At 36.2% G+C, this 23,210-nt stretch overlaps 2 protein-coding genes across 3 annotated transcripts in view; one reads left to right on the top strand and one right to left on the bottom strand.

Annotated features, from left to right (window-relative positions):
- Positions 1-1,739, top strand: part of mrps5 (mitochondrial ribosomal protein S5) — a 37,643-nt gene extending 35,904 nt beyond the window's left edge. The window contains exon 11 of the mRNA XM_051868314.1: positions 1,221-1,739. Within this exon, the coding sequence (XP_051724274.1) occupies positions 1,221-1,445 (225 nt within the window). The 3' untranslated portion in view covers positions 1,446-1,739. The remainder of the gene's footprint in view (positions 1-1,220) is intronic.
- A 1,461-nt stretch (positions 1,740-3,200) lies between these two features.
- On the bottom strand, positions 3,201-17,637 carry LOC127498687 (myelin and lymphocyte protein-like). 2 transcript variants are annotated; one of them, XM_051868316.1, is made up of 4 exons: positions 17,557-17,637; positions 15,615-15,779; positions 3,907-4,053; positions 3,201-3,669 (listed from the first exon to the last, which is right to left on the bottom strand). In XM_051868316.1, the coding sequence occupies exons 1-4, from the start codon at positions 17,635-17,637 to the stop codon at positions 3,595-3,597; spliced, it is 468 nt and encodes a 155-aa protein (XP_051724276.1). In that variant the 3' UTR covers positions 3,201-3,594. The 2 variants fall into 2 exon arrangements, with proteins under 2 accessions (XP_051724276.1, XP_051724275.1); XM_051868315.1 differs by lacking the exons at positions 15,615-15,779; positions 17,557-17,637 and adding exons at positions 4,411-4,578; positions 6,680-6,916.
- Between the last annotated feature and the right edge of the window lie 5,573 nt (positions 17,638-23,210).

Consider the following 23,210-nt stretch of genomic DNA (forward strand, 5'->3'; position numbering starts at 1 on the left):
GGCTATGGAGGCCTCACTGAGCCATCGGATTTCAACAAAAATATCTTAATTTGTGTTCCGAAGATTAACGAAGGTCTTACGGGTGTAGAACGCCATGAGAGTGAGTAATAAATGACAGAATTTTCATTTTTGGGTGAACTAACCCTTTAAATAAAGGTTTGAAATTTGCAAATGCACTGGACAAGGTTCCAGTAATGGAATTAAAGGTATGGTAGGCAATTTTTTATAAACGCTTTTTGCTATACTTGTTGAAACTCTCTCTCCACATTGATTTTAATCAATAATAGAAGTGGTCTAAATATTAAAACATTTACATCAGTGGTCCTCATTTATGTCCCTGTTACACAATTTTAAGTTAACATTACATAAAACGAGAGACCAAATACAATTCTATTTTGTGTTTTTACACTATGTAATGTTCTATTTATTAAAACCAAGTATAAATTTCATCAAGTTAGTGTTTTTACTAATTTTTACATTTATTCCAAAATAATAACTAAAGGCAGTAACAATTTAAACAATATATATTATTTATAAACTAATATAAAGCTTTTATTTTTAATAGTCAATTTATTTTCAGCAGTCATCAAGCTTGTACACACTGGTCACTCACTCACAGACACAAAGATGTACCTTTAATTTTACCACGCTGCTTACTAAAACCCCCTGCAGTCATCATGTTTTCAGGCCATTTCGAGTTTGATTTTGACATGACACAAAGCGGTAATATGTAAATGACAGTTGTTTACTTACTTTTTAATTAGTCTTCCATTAATGCCATCACTGTCTTCATTCAGACCGATTCGATTAAAGTCATTTATCTTAAAATAAACTAGCAGAAGGTGAATTATTTAATCTTAAATGCTACTCAAATGTGCGATCAAAGCAAAGTGTTTAGTATGCTTTTTTTTTTTAAGCTCTAATGTTCACCTGCAGCTGGGTTTGATAACCAGCAACTATATAAAGAAACAAACGGAAAGAGTTCAGGCTAAATCCATGCAATCCTGAGTCCTCACTGATTGGATCCCTGAAAAAGTGTGAATTGTGCAGGGAGAGAGAGGGATCACTACAGACTAATCCATTGTTCACTAGGACCTTAAGTTTGCATGATCACAGGAAACTAAGGACCCTGTAAACTGTCCATCACTGTTTTTTGTTTTTTTGTTTGTTTTTTGTTTTTCAGGCTTGTAACTGACTTCCTCTCCCCTGTCTCTCTACAGGAGACTCATCAGAATCTAGCTGATAAAAAGCAGTTGAATGTAGTGGAGTTCAGGGCCGAACAGGGCCCTCTGCCCATCGTGGTGGCGCGACCGCAGCTCGGTGCCCGTAAGGAACCTGAAGTGGAGGACGATGTGCCCAACACGCGTCTGCACTGGGCTGACGTGAAGGCCGCACAGGGCGTTAAGAGATCAGTGTGGGCAGGGGTTAAAAGAACCATCTGGTGATCTGAATGGTGATGTCCTGCTAAAACACACTGCAGGCTGACTCTCTAATACAGAACTGACAACCGTTTGCTGGGGAGAGTGTTGGGGCAAGTGCTTGGATTGGAACCATGCTGCTAAACTACCATTTCACCAAACAGTAAAAGTCCAGAAGTGCTACATACCCCCAGAAATGAGTGTTGAGGTGTCGCTAACCCATGAAAGAGGAGCGTGGAAGTGAATGAGTAGACTTTGTTCTCACTTACCTACACATGACTTATAACTTTAAAAGCACCAATAAATCTACAATAAAACCACCTTACACGTCAGCTTTTGTTTTATTGTATAAAAAGATGTATGCACAGAATGCGTTTTTTCGTTTAAAAATGTGTGAGATGCTACAAACGATGGGAGCACAATAATCAAACGTGTCCATTAAGTACATATTTCCATAGAAAAACAATTGAAAGGCAGCACAGTGAAATGCAAAAAATGCATTCTGTGTGATTAGTCCCTTATATAGTGCATCACTGTTTTACTGTATATGCAACGATTTGCACACACACTTAGCTGACACAATAATCAAATGCAAAGGTAGATTTGAGAGGTCTCATGTGCTATATTTGAATGAACAACAAAACGCCAATATGGATTAATTTCTGATGTTGCTCGGAGATCATGATTCTCCCATGAACAGACTACTAAACAAACAACTAAATAAAATAACATGTAATTTACTACAGGCTCTGACAAAATGTTAATTGCTACAGTCAATTAAAAAATTGAATGAATGATTCAGTTACAGTACTTAGATTGTTTCATTACTGGATGAATCTGTGTTTTTTTAAACGAATCTTTTGAATGAATGATTCAATGTCAAATACATTTTTAACGGTCACTTGTCGCCATCTGGTGGCGTAACGATGTAATCGATATAATCGTTATTTGAAGCGCCATACTTTGTAAATATGATTTATTTTGATCGCAGTGTTTATATCCGAACTATAAAATTTAATCCCAGTTCTTCTATGATAATATGAATATTTGTAACACAGAAATATAAATACTGTGTCGAAAGACAGGCTGTTTGTGAAGCTGTTTCATACCTATAGATTTGAATGTTCCTTGTGTGATTTTGTAAAGGGTTAGCTAATAGACACGTGTGTGTTTGAATCGAGATCACAGTCTTTTAACGATTAATCGTTCAGCCCAGGTAATAACAGCTCAGTTTCTATATCATCATTCCGAAACTATTGCCAATGATAGTTTGACTGTTAAATGTGAGTGCTTGAGTGTCTTTTATGTTAAAATGCATATTTTCTCTGTGATATCTGGATTCTCAGAGTATGTCCTTCACCAGGACTTCTTATTTTATTTTATTTTTTTACATATTTTAAATGTGTATTCTTCTCTCTCTTTTTTTAATCCAATTTATCAGCTTGCTTGCTTTATTTTATTCATACAATACAACATTCTTACTGGGACTTGCCTACCTTGAACTTGTGAGGTCAACTGCATTGATTGTGTGTGAAAGAGTATACCCTATAGGGTTCAGCTACACACACCAGCTGGATGTGGGACTTTCCCTACATTACTAGAAAGTTCAGACACTTAAATACTACTCTGAAAAGCTTTTCTCTCACATGCAAGAAATGCATTCAACATCAGTAAATATTGAGACTGTAATTGACATATTTGCCTGAATGAAAATGTATAATCTATATAGTCATATTTACAAGGCCGTACACAATCAGACTCAGGAATTAATTACACATGTAATTCTGTCTAGTTCATATTCTTTTATTAAAATATTATGTTGTTCATTGTGTGTAGTAGCTAAATATACAAAAATTGATTTATCTGTTACAAAGATACAAGTATACAAAAACCCATGTTGTTTCTTCATCTGCATCGACACTGAGCGTCATCTTTCTAGTACAGATAACATTTTATAAAAGTTTCCCTCCTCCCAAATATAAGAAAGCATAATCATTACAGAAGCAATAAGGTCAGAACAATCTATGAAAAGTGGAATTGTTCCATCATGATTGCTGTGGTTTTTGAGTAGAGCGCGCTCAGGACTGACCCCTGAGGTTCGTCTTTCTCAGCCCCAGTGATTTTACAATGTTTATTTTCCATTTATGTCAAAATTTGACATAAATGGATTCTTTGATTAGAAGGATTTCCACCGTGCAGCAGAAAGGACGCAGTGGATGAAGTAAAGCAATGTGGCAATATACGAGAACACCTGAGGGGGAGAGGACAAAAAATCAGTCAAACATCTGAACACTAAACAATGGACATTCATTTTTAGATTTGCTAAAGATTACATATAACAGTGTTTATGAATGAGTAGTATTTGTAAAGATTAAGTGAGTGTTAGATTATGTTAATCTAAATATAAAAATGTGGGAAATGAGCATGAAAAAAAATTAACTGTACAATATCAACAGATAGCAACAAAGCGTGTGTATTTTGTGCTTACCACAGCTGCAATGTCGATTTGATAGTACTTAAAGGGATAAACATTAAATGGTGATGTAGTTAAAGTTTTCATGTTCAAGGTCACATAGGCCAGGATCACCGAGGCACTCAGATAGAACGTAACAGCAATAAGGTGATAAATAAAGTCCTACAAACAAAAACATCATCAATATATATATATATATATATATATATATATATACACACACACACACACACACACACACATAGACACATACTGTATATATATACACACAACTCACTGTATTTGAGTGTTGATTATTAAATAAATTTGATTAATTAATTGATTATTAAACTTTATTTTTGTTTTCAGTTTCATTTTCAAATTTCAGTTTCAGTAAAAAAAAAAAAAAAAAAAAAATATATATATATATATATTAGATAGGTTCCCCTCTGGCCACCCCATTCAAAATTTCTTAGAGGTGCCAGTTACACACACACACACACACACACACACAGACATTACAATTTGTTCTCTGCTCACCGCTGTAGCCCAGGCGCTGCTGTTTTTGTGCCCTCCGCAGGCGAAGATGATGAGCCAGAGGAAGGTCATCACAAAGCAGAAGACTGAAACAAACATCACCCATCCCTGAGGGTTGTTTGGTTGAATAAGTGTGGACGCCACCAGGATCCATACTAACCCTCCAAATACCTGTAAAAAACAAACACAAACACATGCAAACTCAGTATTGTAATTTGCGCATACCCATAGTGCAACCAACCAAATAACCAGACTAGACCTTTCAGTTTAGATAATTAGCCGGTTAACACACTCATTCTCATTAACACACATGTTAACTTGTCTGTACACAACACAAGCCCACAAGAGTTACTCTAGTCTCAGGGGCGTGACGTCTGAGGCTGTGTCTCAATCAGAAGAAGAAACGGGAACCGCAAAGGGCACTTTCACTTTCGCTTTCACTTTTTTATTATCATTTTTATTATTATTATTATTATTATAGCCTAATGCATCAAACAATGAACAGACATAAGTTCCAGTATTGGGCACTCATGCAACGTAAGCAATGACGCACATCCGAGTCCACGAGACGGAGATAAGACTATAAAATTATTTAAACTCAAATCAATATTTCATGTCCCCACATATTTACGCATTTTGTTTTTCTTTTTAATCTCTAAATATAAAAAATATACATAAATAAGCAAATGTTTATTTTGTGATAATGACAGGCTGACTGCATTATGTATTTGGTATTTTTTAAATCTCCAAATAAAAAAAAAAACATAAATAGACTAAACAAATGCTTATTTTGTGATAATGACAGACTGACTGTGCATTTGGTCATTTATTTGGTCATGTATTTATTTAGGCTAGTTTTTTATTTTATTTTTTTATCTCTAAACAAATAAATAAATGTTTATTTTGTCATAATGACAGACTGCGCATATCAATAATATTTTGAACACCGACACAAACCTAAACATGCGATGTGACCGTTCCTCTTACGATAACACATTATTTATGCATTTCTCTCTCTCTCTCTCTCTCTCACACACACACACACACACACACACACACACACACAATGGATTAATTTACTCTCACGACAAGAATCAAATACACACAAACGGGCACTATGCCACCATTTAGAGGTTATGATAATAGCCACAAGTAGCCTATATAAACTAGCCAGGAAAACGTAATAGAGAGAGAGAGAGAGATACGTGTTACCAAATTGAAAATTATCTAAATGGCCAACTGTAACAGAGACACTGAGAAGAAATGATGGAAAAGCATGCAAACTCACCGTCTGTTTTCTCAGTCTCTTCCTAAACTAACATAGACTCACCTCGCCTTTCATTTGAGCTACTGATACATGACCTGAGCTCACATTCATGTCCGTCAAAGCTTCAACTGAGCTCAGACAAGAACCACAAAACAAACTCCCTCTTTTTAAACCACATTCTTTGAGCCACCGTTACAGGTGAATTCAGGCGTATGTGTGTGTCCCTCATTAACCTCGGTGTCAAATGCTGCTGTTGTGGAGGTGCTGGGCTGAGACCTCATGTCACCAGAAACCCGCATTCAATTACAGTAAAAAAAAAAAAAAAAAAAAAAAAAAAAAAAAAAAATTAGAAAATGAGAATATAATAAAATTCTAATAAAAATTAGTTAAAATGTATATAGGCCTATATATATAAATTTCCCTTATCTCCAACCGTTCACTCCTATTAAATATAAATAAATAAATGAGGTGGAACCACCAATAATAGGCTGCTGTTTTGAAAACCTTGCACTGTAGGCTGTAGTCTAAATATTGAAATATTTACCCCCGCTGAATTATTTTACCGCCCATAATTTCCGCCAATTTACAGACTAAGAGTGGAATCCCTAAAAAATAAATAAATAAATAAATAAAATAAGTAAATAAATAAATAAAGTGAATTGCTATTTCTTTTACACGTTTCGCTTCCCTAATTTTTCCATTTTCCTTTTTTCTTCAAATATTAAAATGGGAAAAAATGCTTAAGTAGCCTAACGTAAAAATACATGAGTAAACGTAAAAATAAATACGCAAAAATATATATAATATATATATATATATATATATATAAAAAACGCCAAAAACAAAAATTAAAAAGATGCAGAAATAAATATGACGAAGCAAAATGATAAAAAATATTCTGAAAGCTTCTTACGCGGTTTAAGAGGTCCCGTAATCTGATATTACAATAACTGGATAAAACTATGATAAACCATTTTTTTAGCATTAAATGTTCCGTTCACGCACCAGTTCGGGCAGGTAGAGTATGTCCGGTGCAGTGGTACAGATCCGGAATCCGCTGGGCAGACTCGACATCTGCTGTGTGACCGCTGCCATTGTCGCGCTCCCGCTATCTGCTAGAGGAATGACTGGAGTAACGGAGCCACGGCCGCGTCTTTTCAATGTCCCCGGAGACCTGAAAAACCTGCTCTGAATGGACACACCCTACGTGAGGAGAGCAGAGTGCCGCTCCACTTTCACTGAGCGGGCTGTGATGTTGAGGAACGCGGGTTTTGTGTATGTGTATGTGGGTGCAGTGTGGCAACGGGTTAAGTAATACTGAACAGGTCAGTCAGCTCAGGTGTTTGCAAATACACAGACAGACTCGACTGTCTAAGTACTTGTGGAAGGGAAGATGTTTAGCTACAGAGTGGATAAAGAGTTAATAGTGTGGCAACATTAGGCCTATTGGTGTATAGAAACAGTTGGGACAAGGAGTGTCCTCTCTCTTCTAGGGCAGTTTCAACCATGTCGACATCAACATTTTAAATAAACATGTATAAAAATAGGGTGAGGTCCAGCATTAATCAGTAGCCTACTGGTAGGAACACGATCCTTACTGCACTTGTGAAATAGGCCTACATATTTTGACTAGATTTGTGACTTTCTAAAACATCCAGGTTGTAAAATGTTCAAAACAAACTCTTTATTTAAAAATCACTACGTGACTAGGCTACATGAAAAGAAACGACAAGACGTTTCGGTGTTTATCCAAACACCATCTTCAGTTGTAAAAGCACAGGTTCTGCATCCCAATTAAAAGGCTGCATCCTTCGAAGGTGGCATTCAAAAGATGATTGCTTCACAGTGGAGCGACGAAGGCTGTCCCAATTTGAAGGCTCCTTCGAATGCGGCCTTCGCTTCCCATGCAATGAAGGATACAACAGATGGATCCTTCGCAGCCTTGCCTACCCCAGAACTTGGTAACTTGGTAACACTTTACAATAAGGTTCATTAGTTAAACATTAGTTAATGTATTAACTAACATGAACTAACCATGAGCAATACATTTGTTACTGTATTTACTAATCTTAGTTAACGTTAGTTAATGAGAATACAGTTGTTCATTGTTTGTTCATGTTAGTTCACAGTGCATTAACTAATGTTAACAAGATTTTAATAATGTATTAGTAAATGTTGAAATTAACATTAACAAAGATTAATAAATGCTGTAGAAGTGCAGTTCATTATTAGTTCATGTTAACTAATGTAGTTAACTAAAGTTAACTAGCTATTGAACCTTATTGTAAAGTGTTAGCAAAAACTTTAAAGCAGTTGAAATGTTGACTTATATCTTACTAAGATGCGATTATAGTTTATACTCTTTATTATATTCAGAAATGGAAACCTGTTTTGTTTTCAGACAGTTTAATATAACTAAACTATAACTAAAAAGTCCAGTACAAACATGACTGACACTCATCAACGGCAGCTGTCACAGTTGCTAGGTGACAAGAACAATCCTCCGTACGCTAGTCCGTCCCATTTAACAATGCTCGTTCTGACCTTCGTGGCCTATTAAGTCCACGTCCTTTAAAGGATGCAGCCCCTGAATTGGGACGCAGGTAAGTAACTCTGGCAAATATACACAAAAGTCACATGATCCGTACACATGTAGAAGTCACATGACTACCAAGTTGTCCACCTAGTATTTTATAACCTGGATGTTTTAGAAAGTCATGAATCTACATAGACAGATTGCAAAGCAATTTGGTGAGGAAAGCCTGAAACTGGTGCAGGAATATGAGAAGACAGCAAGGAAAGCGGATTACACAAACCATGTACGCTTCAAGAGAACTCACCAAGCCAGAGATTAAATAAAGGTGTGAAATTTGCAAATGCACCAGACAAGGTTCCAGTAGTGGAATTAAAGGTAGGGTAGGCAATTTTTTTTAATAAACACTTTTGCTATACTGGTTGAAACTCTCTTCACATACTGATTTCAATCAATAATAGAAGTGGTCTAAATATTAAAACATGTACATATATCTTCTGTGGATGTCCAAAAAATGTTCAATCATTGCATTTGGTCCAATATCCTACCTGCCAGTCAACATATGTATTTCCATACCTCTGTGTACCCTGCTTGCACAGACATCACACGGCATCAGTGCATTCCATGAGGCTATGCAGAGTTGTAGACAGTCACCGAGCACCACAAACAGCAGCCTTCTTTTACAGTTCATCCAGAACCAAAACAACAAGATTATGCTCTGTTCACGCCATGTCGTAACTTTATTTACAAGATGGCGGCCCGTGACGTTCTACCTGGAGCTGTTCACATCCTCAGACTCGGATTTATGCGTTTCTATGTCAACACTATCAATGCCGAAATAAATCTGCAGCAGTCAGGTGGTACAAGTAAGTGCTCTGTAAATTGTGCACATTAATTATTATTGTAATGTTATGTGTTTTGAGATATGAGATAATTTAATGCAGTCTCTTGTCTTGTGATGCTTTGCAGACTCTTCTGTGTACGTTCATGTGTTTTGAAGGAAGTGTGGCTTTGAAGAGCGCTCTAAAAGGAGGGTGGGGATCTCATGCTTTCAAAGCTAGCTTGCTATTGCCAGCCTCTCCGAAATTGCCCACCCTACCTTTAATTACTGCAAGAGAATCTGCTATTTAGAGTAACAACATCCCGGAAGCAGAGGCCGAACAGCTTCGTGCAACAGTTTCCATAACTTTGTCTAGTGCTAAGCTACCACCTTCTAATCTGAGTAAACAGGAGAAACAGTCCTTTACTTTTTTTAAGTAGGGATCCGAATATCACAATATTACCCTCGGATAAGGAAGATGTACAGTGGTGTTGAATATGGAGGACTATCATGAGGTGATCCCACTGGTAAATATAAGAAACAAGTTATCAGTTGTTTACAGTCATTGGAGAAGCAACAAGTGATAAATCGCAAATTGTATTTTCACCATTACCCTGGAGAAACCACACCTTCTACATATGGATTACCAAAAATACATAAGGAGGGTGTTTCACTCAGACCAGTTGTGAGCAGCATTAAATATGTTACATATAATGTGGTAAAATACTTAGCTACCATTTTAACTCCTTTGCTTGGTAAGACGAAGCAACATATACAAAACTCTAAGGACTTTGTTGGTAAAATTAGAGGACTCACCCTAGAACCAGAGAAGACTAGTGTCCTATGATATCACGTCATTGTTCATGTATGTGCAGACAGCACAGGTGGTTGAAATCGTAAGGGAGAGACTGAGAGAGAGAACACAACTGAAGCCGAAGGAGGTTTGTGTGCTGCTGAAATTGTGTTTGAACACCACATATTTTAAGTACAAGGATGTGTTTTACTGATAGAAGCATGGATGTGCAATGGGATCTCCGGTTTCACAGATAGTGGTCACTTATAAGGGGTAGGTCCCAAGCCATTGGTTCAGATTTGTGGACGACACATGGGTGAAGATCAAAAGACAGGAGATAGCTTTATTCTCTGAGCATATCATTTAAGTGGATACAAACATCAAGTTCACTAGGGGGGAGATGTGGGAGAACAAACTTCCATTTTTAGTTCTATAAAAGTAGGGGAAAATAGTTCTGTTTTGGTTCTGTTCTGGGGTCCATTCTTTGTACCTCGCTTAACACATCTGAGATGATTCTTCTAGTAGTGAAAACTGATCTCTAGCTAATTTGGTTCTTTAAACAAATTTGCTGATTTGATTAAAATATCTGGATTATGTTGTCTCGGATTACTGCACGTTTTTGTGTTCATTGGAAATGGCAGATATATTGTTGAAACTATGATCAGCAATGCAGCGATTGCTGGTGGGAACACAGTAATGTAATGACATCATATTAAAAAAAAGAACATCACACACCTGACAAAAAACTTGCCGAATTTCTGGACCTTTATAAGAAAACAGTCAAGCGACCAAAACAACATAAAAGTTATAATAGATAAATGAAATGTGTACTGTTTGTTAAATGGTTCCCAATTATTTCCATTATTTCACAATTTCTAGTATTTGTACAGACTTTACATTTTTATTTAAATGTTGTAACAATTCATTGAATTTTACCTGCGAAGCAGATTTGTTACATGACAGCATTAATTAAAGTTTCTTAAGGGTCAAAGCATTTTTCTAATGGCACAGCAGACAGCATTTTTTAACTGAGTTATCTGCATCTCCTGCGCTGCGTCAAGCCTCGCCCATAATAGCTTTCACCATTCAAATTAATGCACAGCATAGACTAACTGTACATCATGTGTGTAAGACAACAATAAAATTATTATTATTACAATAAAATAATAAAATATTATTATTTATTTGTGAGGGAATTAATTATTAATAAATCTCTCAATAAGTAAAACTGTCTGTGTCTGTATTATGACAGACTACACATCATCATAATATCATTTTCAAATACATTTTTAAATTATTATTGTTCCTAGTTTAAAAGGGTACAGTTGTAAGGAATTAGCAATGGCTGGGACGGACTTTAAGTATCACTTCCGTTTAAAAAGATGCAATCTAATTCTGTTTACATGAAATAAGCCTACTCCCGAGCAGGTTAGAGCTTAAGGACCTGTTGCTATGACAGCAACTCCGGGATGAGCTTTCAAAGAACCTAACAATCCTGGATCATGTCAAATCATCAGCAGTAAAATCAATATACAGTCATGTGAAAAAGTTAGGACACCCTATTGAATTCCATGGTTTCCTGTATCAGGGCATAATAAAAAAATCATGTGGTCCTTGGCAGGTCTTAAAATTTGGAAAATAAAACCTGAACAACAACACATGACTTATCACACTGTGTCATTATTTGTTTAGCAAAAATAAAGCCAAAATGGAAAAGCCATGGGTGACAAACTTAGGACACCCTTACTGTTAACATAAGAATTAAGAGGATAAGTAGCAGTCAGGCACTGCTAATCAAATGTCTTTGATTAATCAATCATCAGCAACTCTATAAAAGCTGAAGTTCTGGCAGTTTGAGTGTCTGGAGCCTTCAGATGTATGCTAACACAATGCCAAGGAGAAGACATCAGCAATGATCTTATAGAAGCAATTGTTGCTGCCATCAATCTGGGAACAGTTACAAGGCCATTTCAAAACAATTTGAAGTCCATCATTTACAGTGAGGAAGATTATTCACAAGTGGAAAACATTCAAAACAGACACCAATCTTCTCATGAGTGGACGTCCCAGCAAATTCACCCCAAGATCAGACTGTGTAATGCTCAGAGAAATTGCAGGCAGCCCAAGAACTACACCTCAGACTCTACAGGCCTCAGTTAACAAGTTAAATGATAAAGTTCAAAACAGTACAAAAACATGGGCGAACGGCTTAGTTTTGCAAAGTTGCTTCTGAACAAACCACAAGAATTCTGAAACGAAGTCCTTTGGACAAATGAGACCAAACTGCCTAAGATGAGTGACAGCTTTTTTTGCCAAATCCTGCTTACAGTATGTAATTAACAGTGGTTTGTGAAGGTAGATGCTTTATTAACAAATAATTTATCAGTAATGTTTATGTTGGGATGTGTAGGTTGTGCGGTGACAAGTACTGTAACTTGAAACTATTTCAAGGAAATGTATTTAAATGTATTTTAAACGGGAAGTGCATTTCCTTAGACTTTCCCTGGAGTTAGTTCACCCTCCGCCTATGATCAGAAAATTCATATTTAACACATTACTGTACAAATTACTCTCTCCAAAAAGTATTTAATTATTACTAATTTCTAAGTCCTATATCAACCTCGACGAGTTAATAAATGATAAAAGGATAGACACGACATGGCTCTTTTAATTCTTTAAAATAAATAATATAAAACTACATAAATTATTCTGGTCACACTTTAGATTAGGGTCCAATTCTCACTATTAACTAACTATTAACTACAACTTTTGCCTCAATAAACTCCTAATCACTGCTTATTAATAGTTAGTAAAGTAGTTGTTAAGTTTAAGTATTGGGTAGGAATTGGGTATAGGATTAAGGATGTAGAATAAGGTCATGCAGAATAAGGCATTAATATGTGCTTTTTAAGTACTAATAAACAGCCAATATCCCATTAATATTCATGCTAATAACCAACTAGTTAATAGTGAGTTAATTGGACACTAAAGTGTTACCATTATTCTTATTAACTCACCAAAGTATTTAAAGTGAGAAGGATACATAAAAACCTGTATTTTAACATTAGACTTTAAATTTACTATAATCCATATTATAATTGTTCTATAGTCTCTACACAGTATTTAGTTCAATTACATCAGAAGTAAATGTAATTAAATTACAGAAAAAATAAGAGTAATCCCTTACTTTACTTTTTCAAGGGAAAAGTAATTAAATTACAGTAACTAATTACTTAGTAACTTGTTACACCCAACACTGGCTATATTTATAAATGACTATCACTCGAAGACCCGGCGCCTTTAACTATTTTAATAGTGAGTGTACACTCAAAGTCTTTGTTACACATCAATATGCTACAGACGTACATATTTTATTGCTATTTGGTATGTATTGTTTTTATCATTGTGTTGTCGGTGTCACGGAGACACAGCCAGCGCCCACCAACACCCAAGCATCGTCACCAGATCTCTACACTCCGCCCACTCATTCTCTCTCCCCCTGGAATACTAATCACGAGCACCTGCACCTCATCATCACGGACACTATATAGTCTCACGTTTCCTTCAGTTCATTGTCTGGTCTCGTCATACATACCTGGACTCCTTACCTGTGACTTACCTGTATTCCTGTCGATTCCTTCTTGTCACTTGTGTCCTGTTCTCCATGTTCTCCATCCATTCCTGCAAAGACATTCCAAGTTACTCTCCAGCGAAGTGTCTGTTCGTTTGTGCTTGCATCTCTACTCACCATATCATCTGCTGTTACCTGTGTTCGTGTCTCTGTCAATAAACATCTGACATCTTACCTCTCTGTCTCCGTCTGAGTCTGACAGTCGGAGGAAATGAAAAGCTTTTGTGCCTCGTGTTTACAAAGTATATAGGCATAATGTAAAAGTGTTTGGTGTAGTTTGTGGGATGGACTTTCTTGTTTAACACGGGATGTTACAATTTTGGTGAAATTCTGTTTCTCGGATCATAAAAATGTGTGCCCCCCCTATGAAAACAAAATCCCAGGACTTACAACCGTATTCTGCTGCTGTGTGAATGTGGCCTAAGTTATGAAAAAAAAAAAAAAAAGTTTTCCAGTAACGTTAATAGACCTTCGTTCAGAGTTATCTGGTCTTTAAAAAAAATATTCTCAAAATGCACAAAAATGTTATTTATACCTACATCTGTCACAGACCCGCCAGGCTCCACTGTCAGCCAATCACAGCGCACTTCCTCACCAGAGTACTAATCACACATACCTATACCTGTTCCCCATCAGCACTGCATCACAGCAGATACTTAAGCACACCACTCACCTCAGTCAGTTGTCCGGTCTCGTTCATACGAAGGACTCTTCATGTTGATCTCCAAGACTTCTAAGATACTTACCTGTTCTACTCCAGCGTGTTTTTTCCAGTCTCCGTGCTTCGTCGTCTGTGTGTGAGTTTACCCACCTTCATCGTGTGTTCATCCTGTCTACAGCCATCCATCCATCCACGATCTGCAAACCTATAAGACAAAGGACTCTATCAGTGTTCAGTTATCATTCCACTAAGACTCCATCTTCTACCCACTTACCTGCATTACTGTGTTTACCGTGCTGTTCTCCAATAAACTATCATTTGCTTCCATATCTGTGTCTCCTGCCCTTCTGTCCGTAACAACATCTTTCATGTAAGGATTTTTTTTCTGAAATGGTTTGGTTGGATGTTTGTGTAACATTGTGCTCCTTGTTTCAGAATATTCAGATAACATTCATAAGTAACATTCCCATAATTTTTGCAAAATGATAAAATGGAATGTTTCCTTAATGTTCACATAACCAAGAAAAAATGTTTAAAACTTTTTTAAAAAACAAAAAAAAAAAAAAAAACAATGTGAACTAAATGTGAATGTTAGCAAAACGATCATAGAACATATTTTTTGTTACCTGGGTATCTTTTACAGAAATTCACATTTTTTCCACTAAATAGGGTTATCATCTCTTATATATCAGGTTTACTGACAATGGCACCATCTGGCCATCTAAGTCTTGAAAAACAGTATCATCCAGCAGTGCCATTTATGTGCATTCAAAAGTAAACAACATTGTTTACCGGTAAAGTAACTTAAAAATTAATGTGCTGTTTGGCTTATGCTACGCTCAGTTAATTCACATCAATCATTATCATTACATTTAGGCCTTGAACAGTCTGGAACCTGCTTATGTTTGATCCAAAAGTTCCAGGCTACACACTAGGCTACATAAAGAACCAGGGGGATGTAAACTTTTGAACAGGATAACTGGTGTAAATTTTTATTATTTTGTTCTGAAGGGCAGTACTAAATAATTTTGAACAAAATAAGAACAATTTACACTGATCATCCTGCTCAAAAGTTTACATCTCCCTGGCATCAATGAATGATATAAAGAGTTTACTTTCATTATCTGTGATGAATGAGTCTTACCACAGCAGCAATGTCTAGCTGGTACACTTTACCATGTCCTTGTTTTAAGATTGTGACATTAGCCAAAAGCACTGCGACACTCAGATAAAAGAATACGGCAATGGCAAGATATCCAACATCCTATAGAGTGCAGAAGACAGAAGTAAGAACATATGTCATGTTCAGAGCTTTATTATTAATTGCCCTTAATAAACTATTAAAATATCTGGGTCTACATTTGAATTAATGTTGGTCTGAGAAACCAAACTTTGAACAAAAAAGTTCTGTGGTGGTACCGGATGATAATATTGTGGTACTTCAGAGAATTCAATATTATTATCATAATTGTCTTCAAAAAACATGAAATTATGTTTCTTACCAAGCCAGGCCAGATGCTGCTTTGGTTTATGCCAGTAATAAATATGAAGAACCAAAGAGTGGTGATAAGGAAGCAGAAAAGGGACACAAACATGACCCAGCCCAGAGGATTTCCTGGGACCAGATGGGTGGAGGCCACCAGGGTCCACACCAATCCACCAAACACCTGGAACAAACAAACAAACACACAGTAAACCTGAACACAAAGTCACTCATATAAAAACATATACATTTATATAAGACTACAAACACAGTAATTTATTAATCATTTCAGTCATATTGCCCTTGCCATATGCAAGAGACTGTCCATGAATCTTCTTAGTGATGATTTGTCTGGGTTAGGTCACCAGGTCTTTCTCCAACCCTTACAGGGTTTGGGATTTTCACACACATACATTCACACTCATACTGCATGTTTTTGGATTGTGGGCGAAACTGAAGCACCCATAGGAAACCCACACTGAGACGGGAGAACATGCAAACTCCACACAGAAAGGACTCCTGGATCAGCCGGGGCTCAAACCGGGGACCTTCTTGCTGTGAGACAACAGCGCTACTGAGCTAAACTAAACATCTCAGAAAAAAAAGTTCCATGAACAATGTATAAATAACATTTTTGTGCTAAGATTTTAAGAACATTATTAAAGACCAGACAAGTTTAAATGAACATTCAATTAACATTACTAGAAGATTGTTCATGACTCAGAGAATCTTGCCAGAACATTTGCCTTCTGAGAACATTTACTGTTTGTTGGATACATTAAAGGGATTGACATTTTATATAGCAGTATTTTATAACAGATGTGAATCTCAAACTGTCCCATTCACACAGCAGCTTGCACACAGTATTGGAGTCGATTAAATTCCAGTGTCTCTGCCCTCATCATCCGGCTTAGGTAGGATACTTCTGTGATTCCTGCTGCATTTTAACTAATTCAATAGGTGTGGCAGGAATTTCTTATGAAGTGATGCCACCTAATAGCTCCAAAATAAAGCACCCAGAGCTTTTCACTTTGTATTTTCATGGTTCTCAAGAATGAGGGATTGTCATGTTACCCGTCCGTATTGGCATCCATCTAATTCAGCCTCAACCAAATGGAAGATCATTTGTACCAAAATACCATAGAATAGCATTTTATTGGATACATGGCTTCTAACATCAACAACAAAATATATGTTTAGAGTTTTCTCCTCCCATTTAAAAGTTTATATGCCTGTTAATTTTGCAAGGCATAGGTTAACTGAATTTTATTATTTGCATTTAACATTGTTTTTCCCTGCCATGCACCAATAGACCTGAAAAGGCCTGTAATAAAGCACAATGAGCTCTATAAACAGACAAATTATCTTGTGAATGAAACCTGCAGTCAGAAAGCATTTCACTGTAATTTATTTCACTAGAATTAATTTCTTTCTCAGTTTTAAAAACTTATTATGTGTCCTATAATACAACTGGATAGGTTTAGTGCTATAGTGACACTGAGGTTTAGCCTTGACACAAATCCTTATAGCTATTCGTTTAAGCAACTGTCAAAAACACAATAAATGCCATGTTTCATAGTAGCTACATGTATATTTAAAAAAAAAAAAAAAAATTATATATATATATATAAAACTGTCACAAGGTGTGTCATAAAATAAAGGTTGATTAGCCAAGTTAATCCAAAACGTTTATAGGAAATAACTGCCTTGACTCATCTGACACATGAAATTAACTGAAATAAAGTAGCAGTTTCTCCATGAACCATTTAATCTGATTGTTAAATAGAGAATATGTCTATCTCCTCCAATGTCCCAGACTCTTCTTACACTCTTCCTTTAACCCTGAGCTCTATTCAGTTGCTCATCCAAACTTTGAGACCACCAGGATGAAATAAATTAGGTTGTGGATCATTAAGGTAGTAAAGGAATGTATGATTTGATCATACTGGTTGCATACTTGCAAACTCTGGAATGAAGAGAATATCAGGCACAGTGGTGAAAATCTTAGTGCCACTGGGCATCACGCGCACTGAAGAAGCCATTGTGTATGTGTGTGGTACCAAAGACTGAAAGGGATGAACTGAGACTTCTTAAACTGTTTCCTTATCCACACTGTCCCGCCTTATCCTGTTTTCTGCAATATTTGCACTTCTCATTATTCAAATATGAGTTCTGTAGAACACTTTGTGTGTTGAGAAAAACTGGTCAGATTAGATTTCACACTCAGAAAAAAAATTGTACAAAAGCTGTCACTGGGACGTTACCCTTTAAAAAGCTTCTAATATGTACCATTTAAGTACTAATATGTACACTTTTGGTATCAATATACATACCTCTGTGGTATAATATGCACTCTTTAGTTACAAAGGTGTACCTTTTGAAATTGTACTGCCCCAGTGACAGCTTTTGTACCTTTTTTCTGAGAGTGCAGGAAAAGAAACGTTTTCTCCAAACTCAATGTTTTAACAATGAACTACAAAAATGAAATATAGAAATTAAATGTTAAATGTTTCCCTTGTCAATGCATTTACAGTACGATGTCATTTTCTTGGTGCATGTACCAACATATTACAGATAAAAAAAGGTTGAAAAAGCTATTAATATTGCACATATAACAACACTAGATATACAAACCCGATTCCAAAAAAGTCGGGACACTGTACAAATTGTGAATAAAAAGGGAATGCAATGATGTGGAAGTTTCAAATTTCAATATTTTATTCAGAATACAACATAGATGACATATCAAATGTTTAAACTGAGAAAATGTATCATTTTAAGGGAAAAATAAGTTGATTTTAAATTTCATGGCATCAACACATCTCAAAAAAGTTGGGACAAGGCCATGTTTACCACTGTGTGGCATCCCCTCTTCTTTTTATGACAGTCTGCAAACGTCTGGGGACTGAGGAGACAAGTTGCTCAAGTTTAGGAATAGGAATGTTGTCCCATTCTTGTCGATCTTTGTCGCATCTTCCTCTTTATGATGTGTTTTCTATGGGTAAAAGATCTGGACTGCAGGCTGGCCATTTCAGTACCTGGATTCTTCTTCTACGCAGCCATGATGTTGTAATTGATGCAGTATGTGGTCTGGCATTGTCATGTTGGAAAATGCAAGGTCTTCCCTGAAAGAGACGACGTCTGGATGGGAGCATATGTTGTTCTAGAACTTGGATATACCTTTCAGCATTGATGGTGCCTTTCCAGATGTGTAAGCTGCCCATGCCACACGCACTCATGCAACCCCATACCATCAGAGATGCAGGCTTCTGAACTGAGTGCTGATAACAACTTGGGTTGTCCTTGTCCTCTTTAGTCCGGATGACATGGCGTCCCAGTTTTCCAAAAAGAACTTCAAATTTTGATTTGTCTGACCACAGAACAGTTTTCCACTTTGCCACAGTCCATTTTAAATGAGCCTTGGCCCAGAGAAAACGCCTGCGCTTCTGGATCATGTTTAGATATGGCTTCTTTTTTGACCTATAGAGTTTTAGCCGGCAACGGCGAATGGCACGGTGGATTGTGTTCACCGACAATGTTTTCTGGAAGTATTCCTGAGCCCATGTTGTGATTTCCATTACAGTAGCATTCCTGTATGTGATGTAGTGCCGTCTAAGGGCCCAAAGATCATGGGCATCCAGTATGGTTTTCCGGCCTTGACCCTTACGCACAAACTTACGCACAAAGATTGTTCCAGATTCTCTGAATCTTTGGATGATATTATGCACTGTAGATGATGATAACTTCAAACTGAGAAACTCCTTTCTGATATTGCGCCACTATTTTTCGCTGCAGCATTGGGGGAATTGGTGATCCTCTGCTCATCTTGACTTCTGAGAGACACTGCCACTCTGAGAGGCTCTTTTTATACCCAATCATGTTGCCAATTGACCTAATAAGTTGCAAATTGGTCCTCCAGCTGTTCCTTATATGTACATTTAACTTTTCCGGCCTCTTATTGCTACCTGTCCCAACTTTTTTGGAATGTGTAGCTCTCATGAAATCCAAAATGAGTTGGAATGAGTTGGAATATATGCTGTACAAAATATATGAGCACAAACTATTGATTAGTTGTTGTTTTTCTCCAGCTTATTACAAAACAAGTTCCCCCTGAGTAACCTGTTGACTTAAATGCACAATAGTAAAAACTCAAACTGCAACTTCAAAAATTAAACCTAAAACCTTCTGCCCTGTAAAGACAAACACGTTTTGTTTTTGTACCTCATTAACACTCATTTGTTTAGCAAAAGATATAATTCTAGAACACTCCGTGGTCATCTGAATTTATTTGATTACTGGCTAGTATATGTCATTTTTTAGTGGAGATTTTGTGGATCCTGTCATTTTTACAGAAAAAAAAAAAAAAAAAAAAAAAAAAAACTGGCAGCAGCGGTTGCCAGAATAATTCTGTAAAAATACACTAAAATGTAAACATTTACAGACCAACCTGTAAAAACCTGTTTAAAACTTTATGCAATTAGACTCTATGCAATTATAAAAGATATTCAAAAAGATTTAATGTTTAATGTACGTCAACGAGTGCACTATAACTAGCAAGTTAACTAGATATGCACAGGCAGAATTGTATGCTACAGTGATACTGCAGAGGGAAAACACATTAGGAGCACCATGCATTTGGGTGAGCCCTTGAGTTGAAAGAAAAAAAGAACAAATAAAGTGAACTCCCTTCAGGGGCTTCTGTTTCAAGTAGAAAATATTTACTATGTGGAAACAATTCAGGTGAATGTTTAACCATCATATCCAGAGAAGCAGGCCTTTGTGTGTGTGTGTGTGTGTGTGCATGGTAAATATAGTATGTTTCACTGATACAATGTAAGTTTTTACTAGCTTTTGCAATCCCAGACTAATAGCGATAAACATTAGCTGGCTCAAGAGAGAGATGTCTGAAAACACACACACACTTACAAACACTCTCTCTCTTTCCCCAGGGTGAGAGGCTGTGTGTTGGACAGATCGGATCTTACAGAAACTTACCTTTGTCTGAGTGGCTGGTGGATCTTATGTCTGATGAAGACACACATACACACACCTGGTTGCTCATGGGAACACTTGTAGCGTTGCACAGCTCCAAACAATACTTGTTTGTTTCTCTTCTGATCTGGTTACCTAAGGTAACAATGACATTAAATTTTTATGAACGATATGTTTTTCTTTTGCTTCCAGTGGCAGCCATGCTTCACAATCACATTTGTGTAAATAATAGGAATGTCAATTGATTAAAACACTGACTCGATTTAAATACAATAAGCTGACCAAGATATTGTGAAGATATTTTAACGCATTACTGTGGCAAATGAAAACACTGAATAGATGCAGGCTCAATTAAAATAGGCTGGAGCTTCTTTTTTCACCATCTTACACCACGAGTGTCATGTTTGAAAGTATGGAAGTCTGTTGTGAGATCAAATTCAAAATAAGATATAAAGTCACACTGTGAGGTGTAAAGTCATAGCAGGATATAACAAATTCTTACAGTTAAACTCTGTACGAAAAAAAACTGTAGAAAAATGAATAGTGTCCTGGCTAAAAAATACCTGTACGTTTACATTTAATTTTACATATCCTTCAACCCTAAAACAGAACACAATAACATGCATAATCAAAATTCTGGTGATGTCTGAAAAATCAATGCAGAAAATGCCTTAAACTGTACATGCTGTAAACTGTACATTGGGCCATATTTTTTACAGATTTCAGTGCATAATCACATTATGGAAATATAGTCACAATTACAAGAAATAAAACAAAGTCAAAAAAAAAAAATTAATAAATAAATTTCCCTCTAATGTTAAAATTGGCTTCCATATTAAGTAGAATAAAAAAAAAAAAAAAAACATTTTATGCATTATTTATGCTTAATAAAAATGGCCAGCCCTGAAAAATATACAGGTGCACAAATGCCTAATATTTCACCAAATTAAACAGAGATAATACTAAAGTGAACAATTCAATGCAAAGTAGGGATGACTTATGAACTTTGTGACCTTGAGCATTGCTCCATTGGAATTGTGCCTGCAAATAATACACGGTGTTGTATATCGCTAAAGGTTGAGCAGTTTAGCATGTCTCTTGTACAGGGTTTGGGATTTTAGGTATAACAGATTAAATGCTATTTTAGGCCCACAGCGACTTCTGAAAGCACACCTCTGCTTTTTTAAATAAAAGTGCATTTGACCTTAGCTAAAGTGACTATAAACACACAGGAACACACATATACACAGATACAGACTGTATTATACCAGAAGTACGAGTTTACACAATGTCTCATTTATATTTATTTAGAATTAAAAGAAAGTGTTAACTTTTGGAGATAAGTGTTGATTATCTCTAGCATCTATCGTCTCTGTCAAAATGTGTGTATGTGTGTGTGTGTGTTGACTTTGGGCTCCAATGCTTTTCTATCACCAGAGCAGCCGGTCACCCGGGCGTGTCATTTTACTAACTCAGGTTTCCTGTGCAGTGGTGAAATATGAACACCCCGGAATCCCACCCCTTCAGAAAGGCCCGAGACACACCCGCACACACGTAAATACTCAGTCTTCCCCAACAATGATGCACTGATGAAATAATCGTCATATGACAACTTAATAAAGGCTTTTCTGTTTGTGTTGTCTTACAAATTGGGGATGGAAGAATAAATTATTTTAAGGTGTACCATCATCATTCCAATCATGATCGGGATGAGCGTTGAACTATCAGAGAAGAAACTCTATGCTAACGGATAGGGTGGAATTCTAGCAGGTTAATATTAAAAGATGGAATGTTGTCAGACCAGTTCTTTATTATTTCTCTATAAACACTGGGAGTGTGGAGGCAGAAACCAACTGGGAAAAATACTTTCCTGGTAATATACCTTTTTTTCAGCACACACAGAAAGACTAAAGCATAATTATTTATATAATGTAGTATTACATTATGTACATAACTTTTAAAATTTAAGATTATGTATTTGTATTGTGAAAATATAACAGACAGGTGTTCATTTTGTCCTGGTATTTAATGTCAGAAGCTTTCTTTAAAGAGTTAAAAAAATCTGTCATCATTTACTTACATAAAAAAAATTAAGATATTTTGAAGAATGTTTCAACTGTTTTTGTTTTAGATGTTCCACAGTAAAAAAAGTAAGTCATATAAGATTAGGATGACATGAGGGTGAGTAAATGACGACAGCATTTTCATTTTTGTGTAAACTATTCCTTAAAGCACAAAGGAGAGGATTCTAACATTAGCATGTTGCTAAGCTAACAGCACTAAATACACAGCATGCATAATTATTGGGTAAATGATCACATTTTAGATAACTATTTTTATAAATTCAACTATTTTGAAAGATTTTTCCCTGAGCTTGTTGCAGTAGTTTCTGAGATTGCCTTCACATTAATGTGTATCTTAAAGTTCAGTATAATTTTAAAAAGTATCTTAAATGGTCAGCATAATTAAGTTATCTACCTTTTTGGACAGTCTTTGCATCAGAAGCGTGCCTATGACACCTTAAAATGCTCCCTCTGTAGGCAGCACACTAGTTTTTGGAGCAATTTACTGCAGAATCAAACTCTCAAGGAGTAGGCCTAACCAACTAAAAGTAAAGTAATAA

Source organism: Ctenopharyngodon idella, chromosome 17 (genome assembly GCF_019924925.1).
Source record: "Ctenopharyngodon idella isolate HZGC_01 chromosome 17, HZGC01, whole genome shotgun sequence".
In the NCBI taxonomy this organism is placed as follows: domain Eukaryota; kingdom Metazoa; phylum Chordata; class Actinopteri; order Cypriniformes; family Xenocyprididae; genus Ctenopharyngodon; species Ctenopharyngodon idella.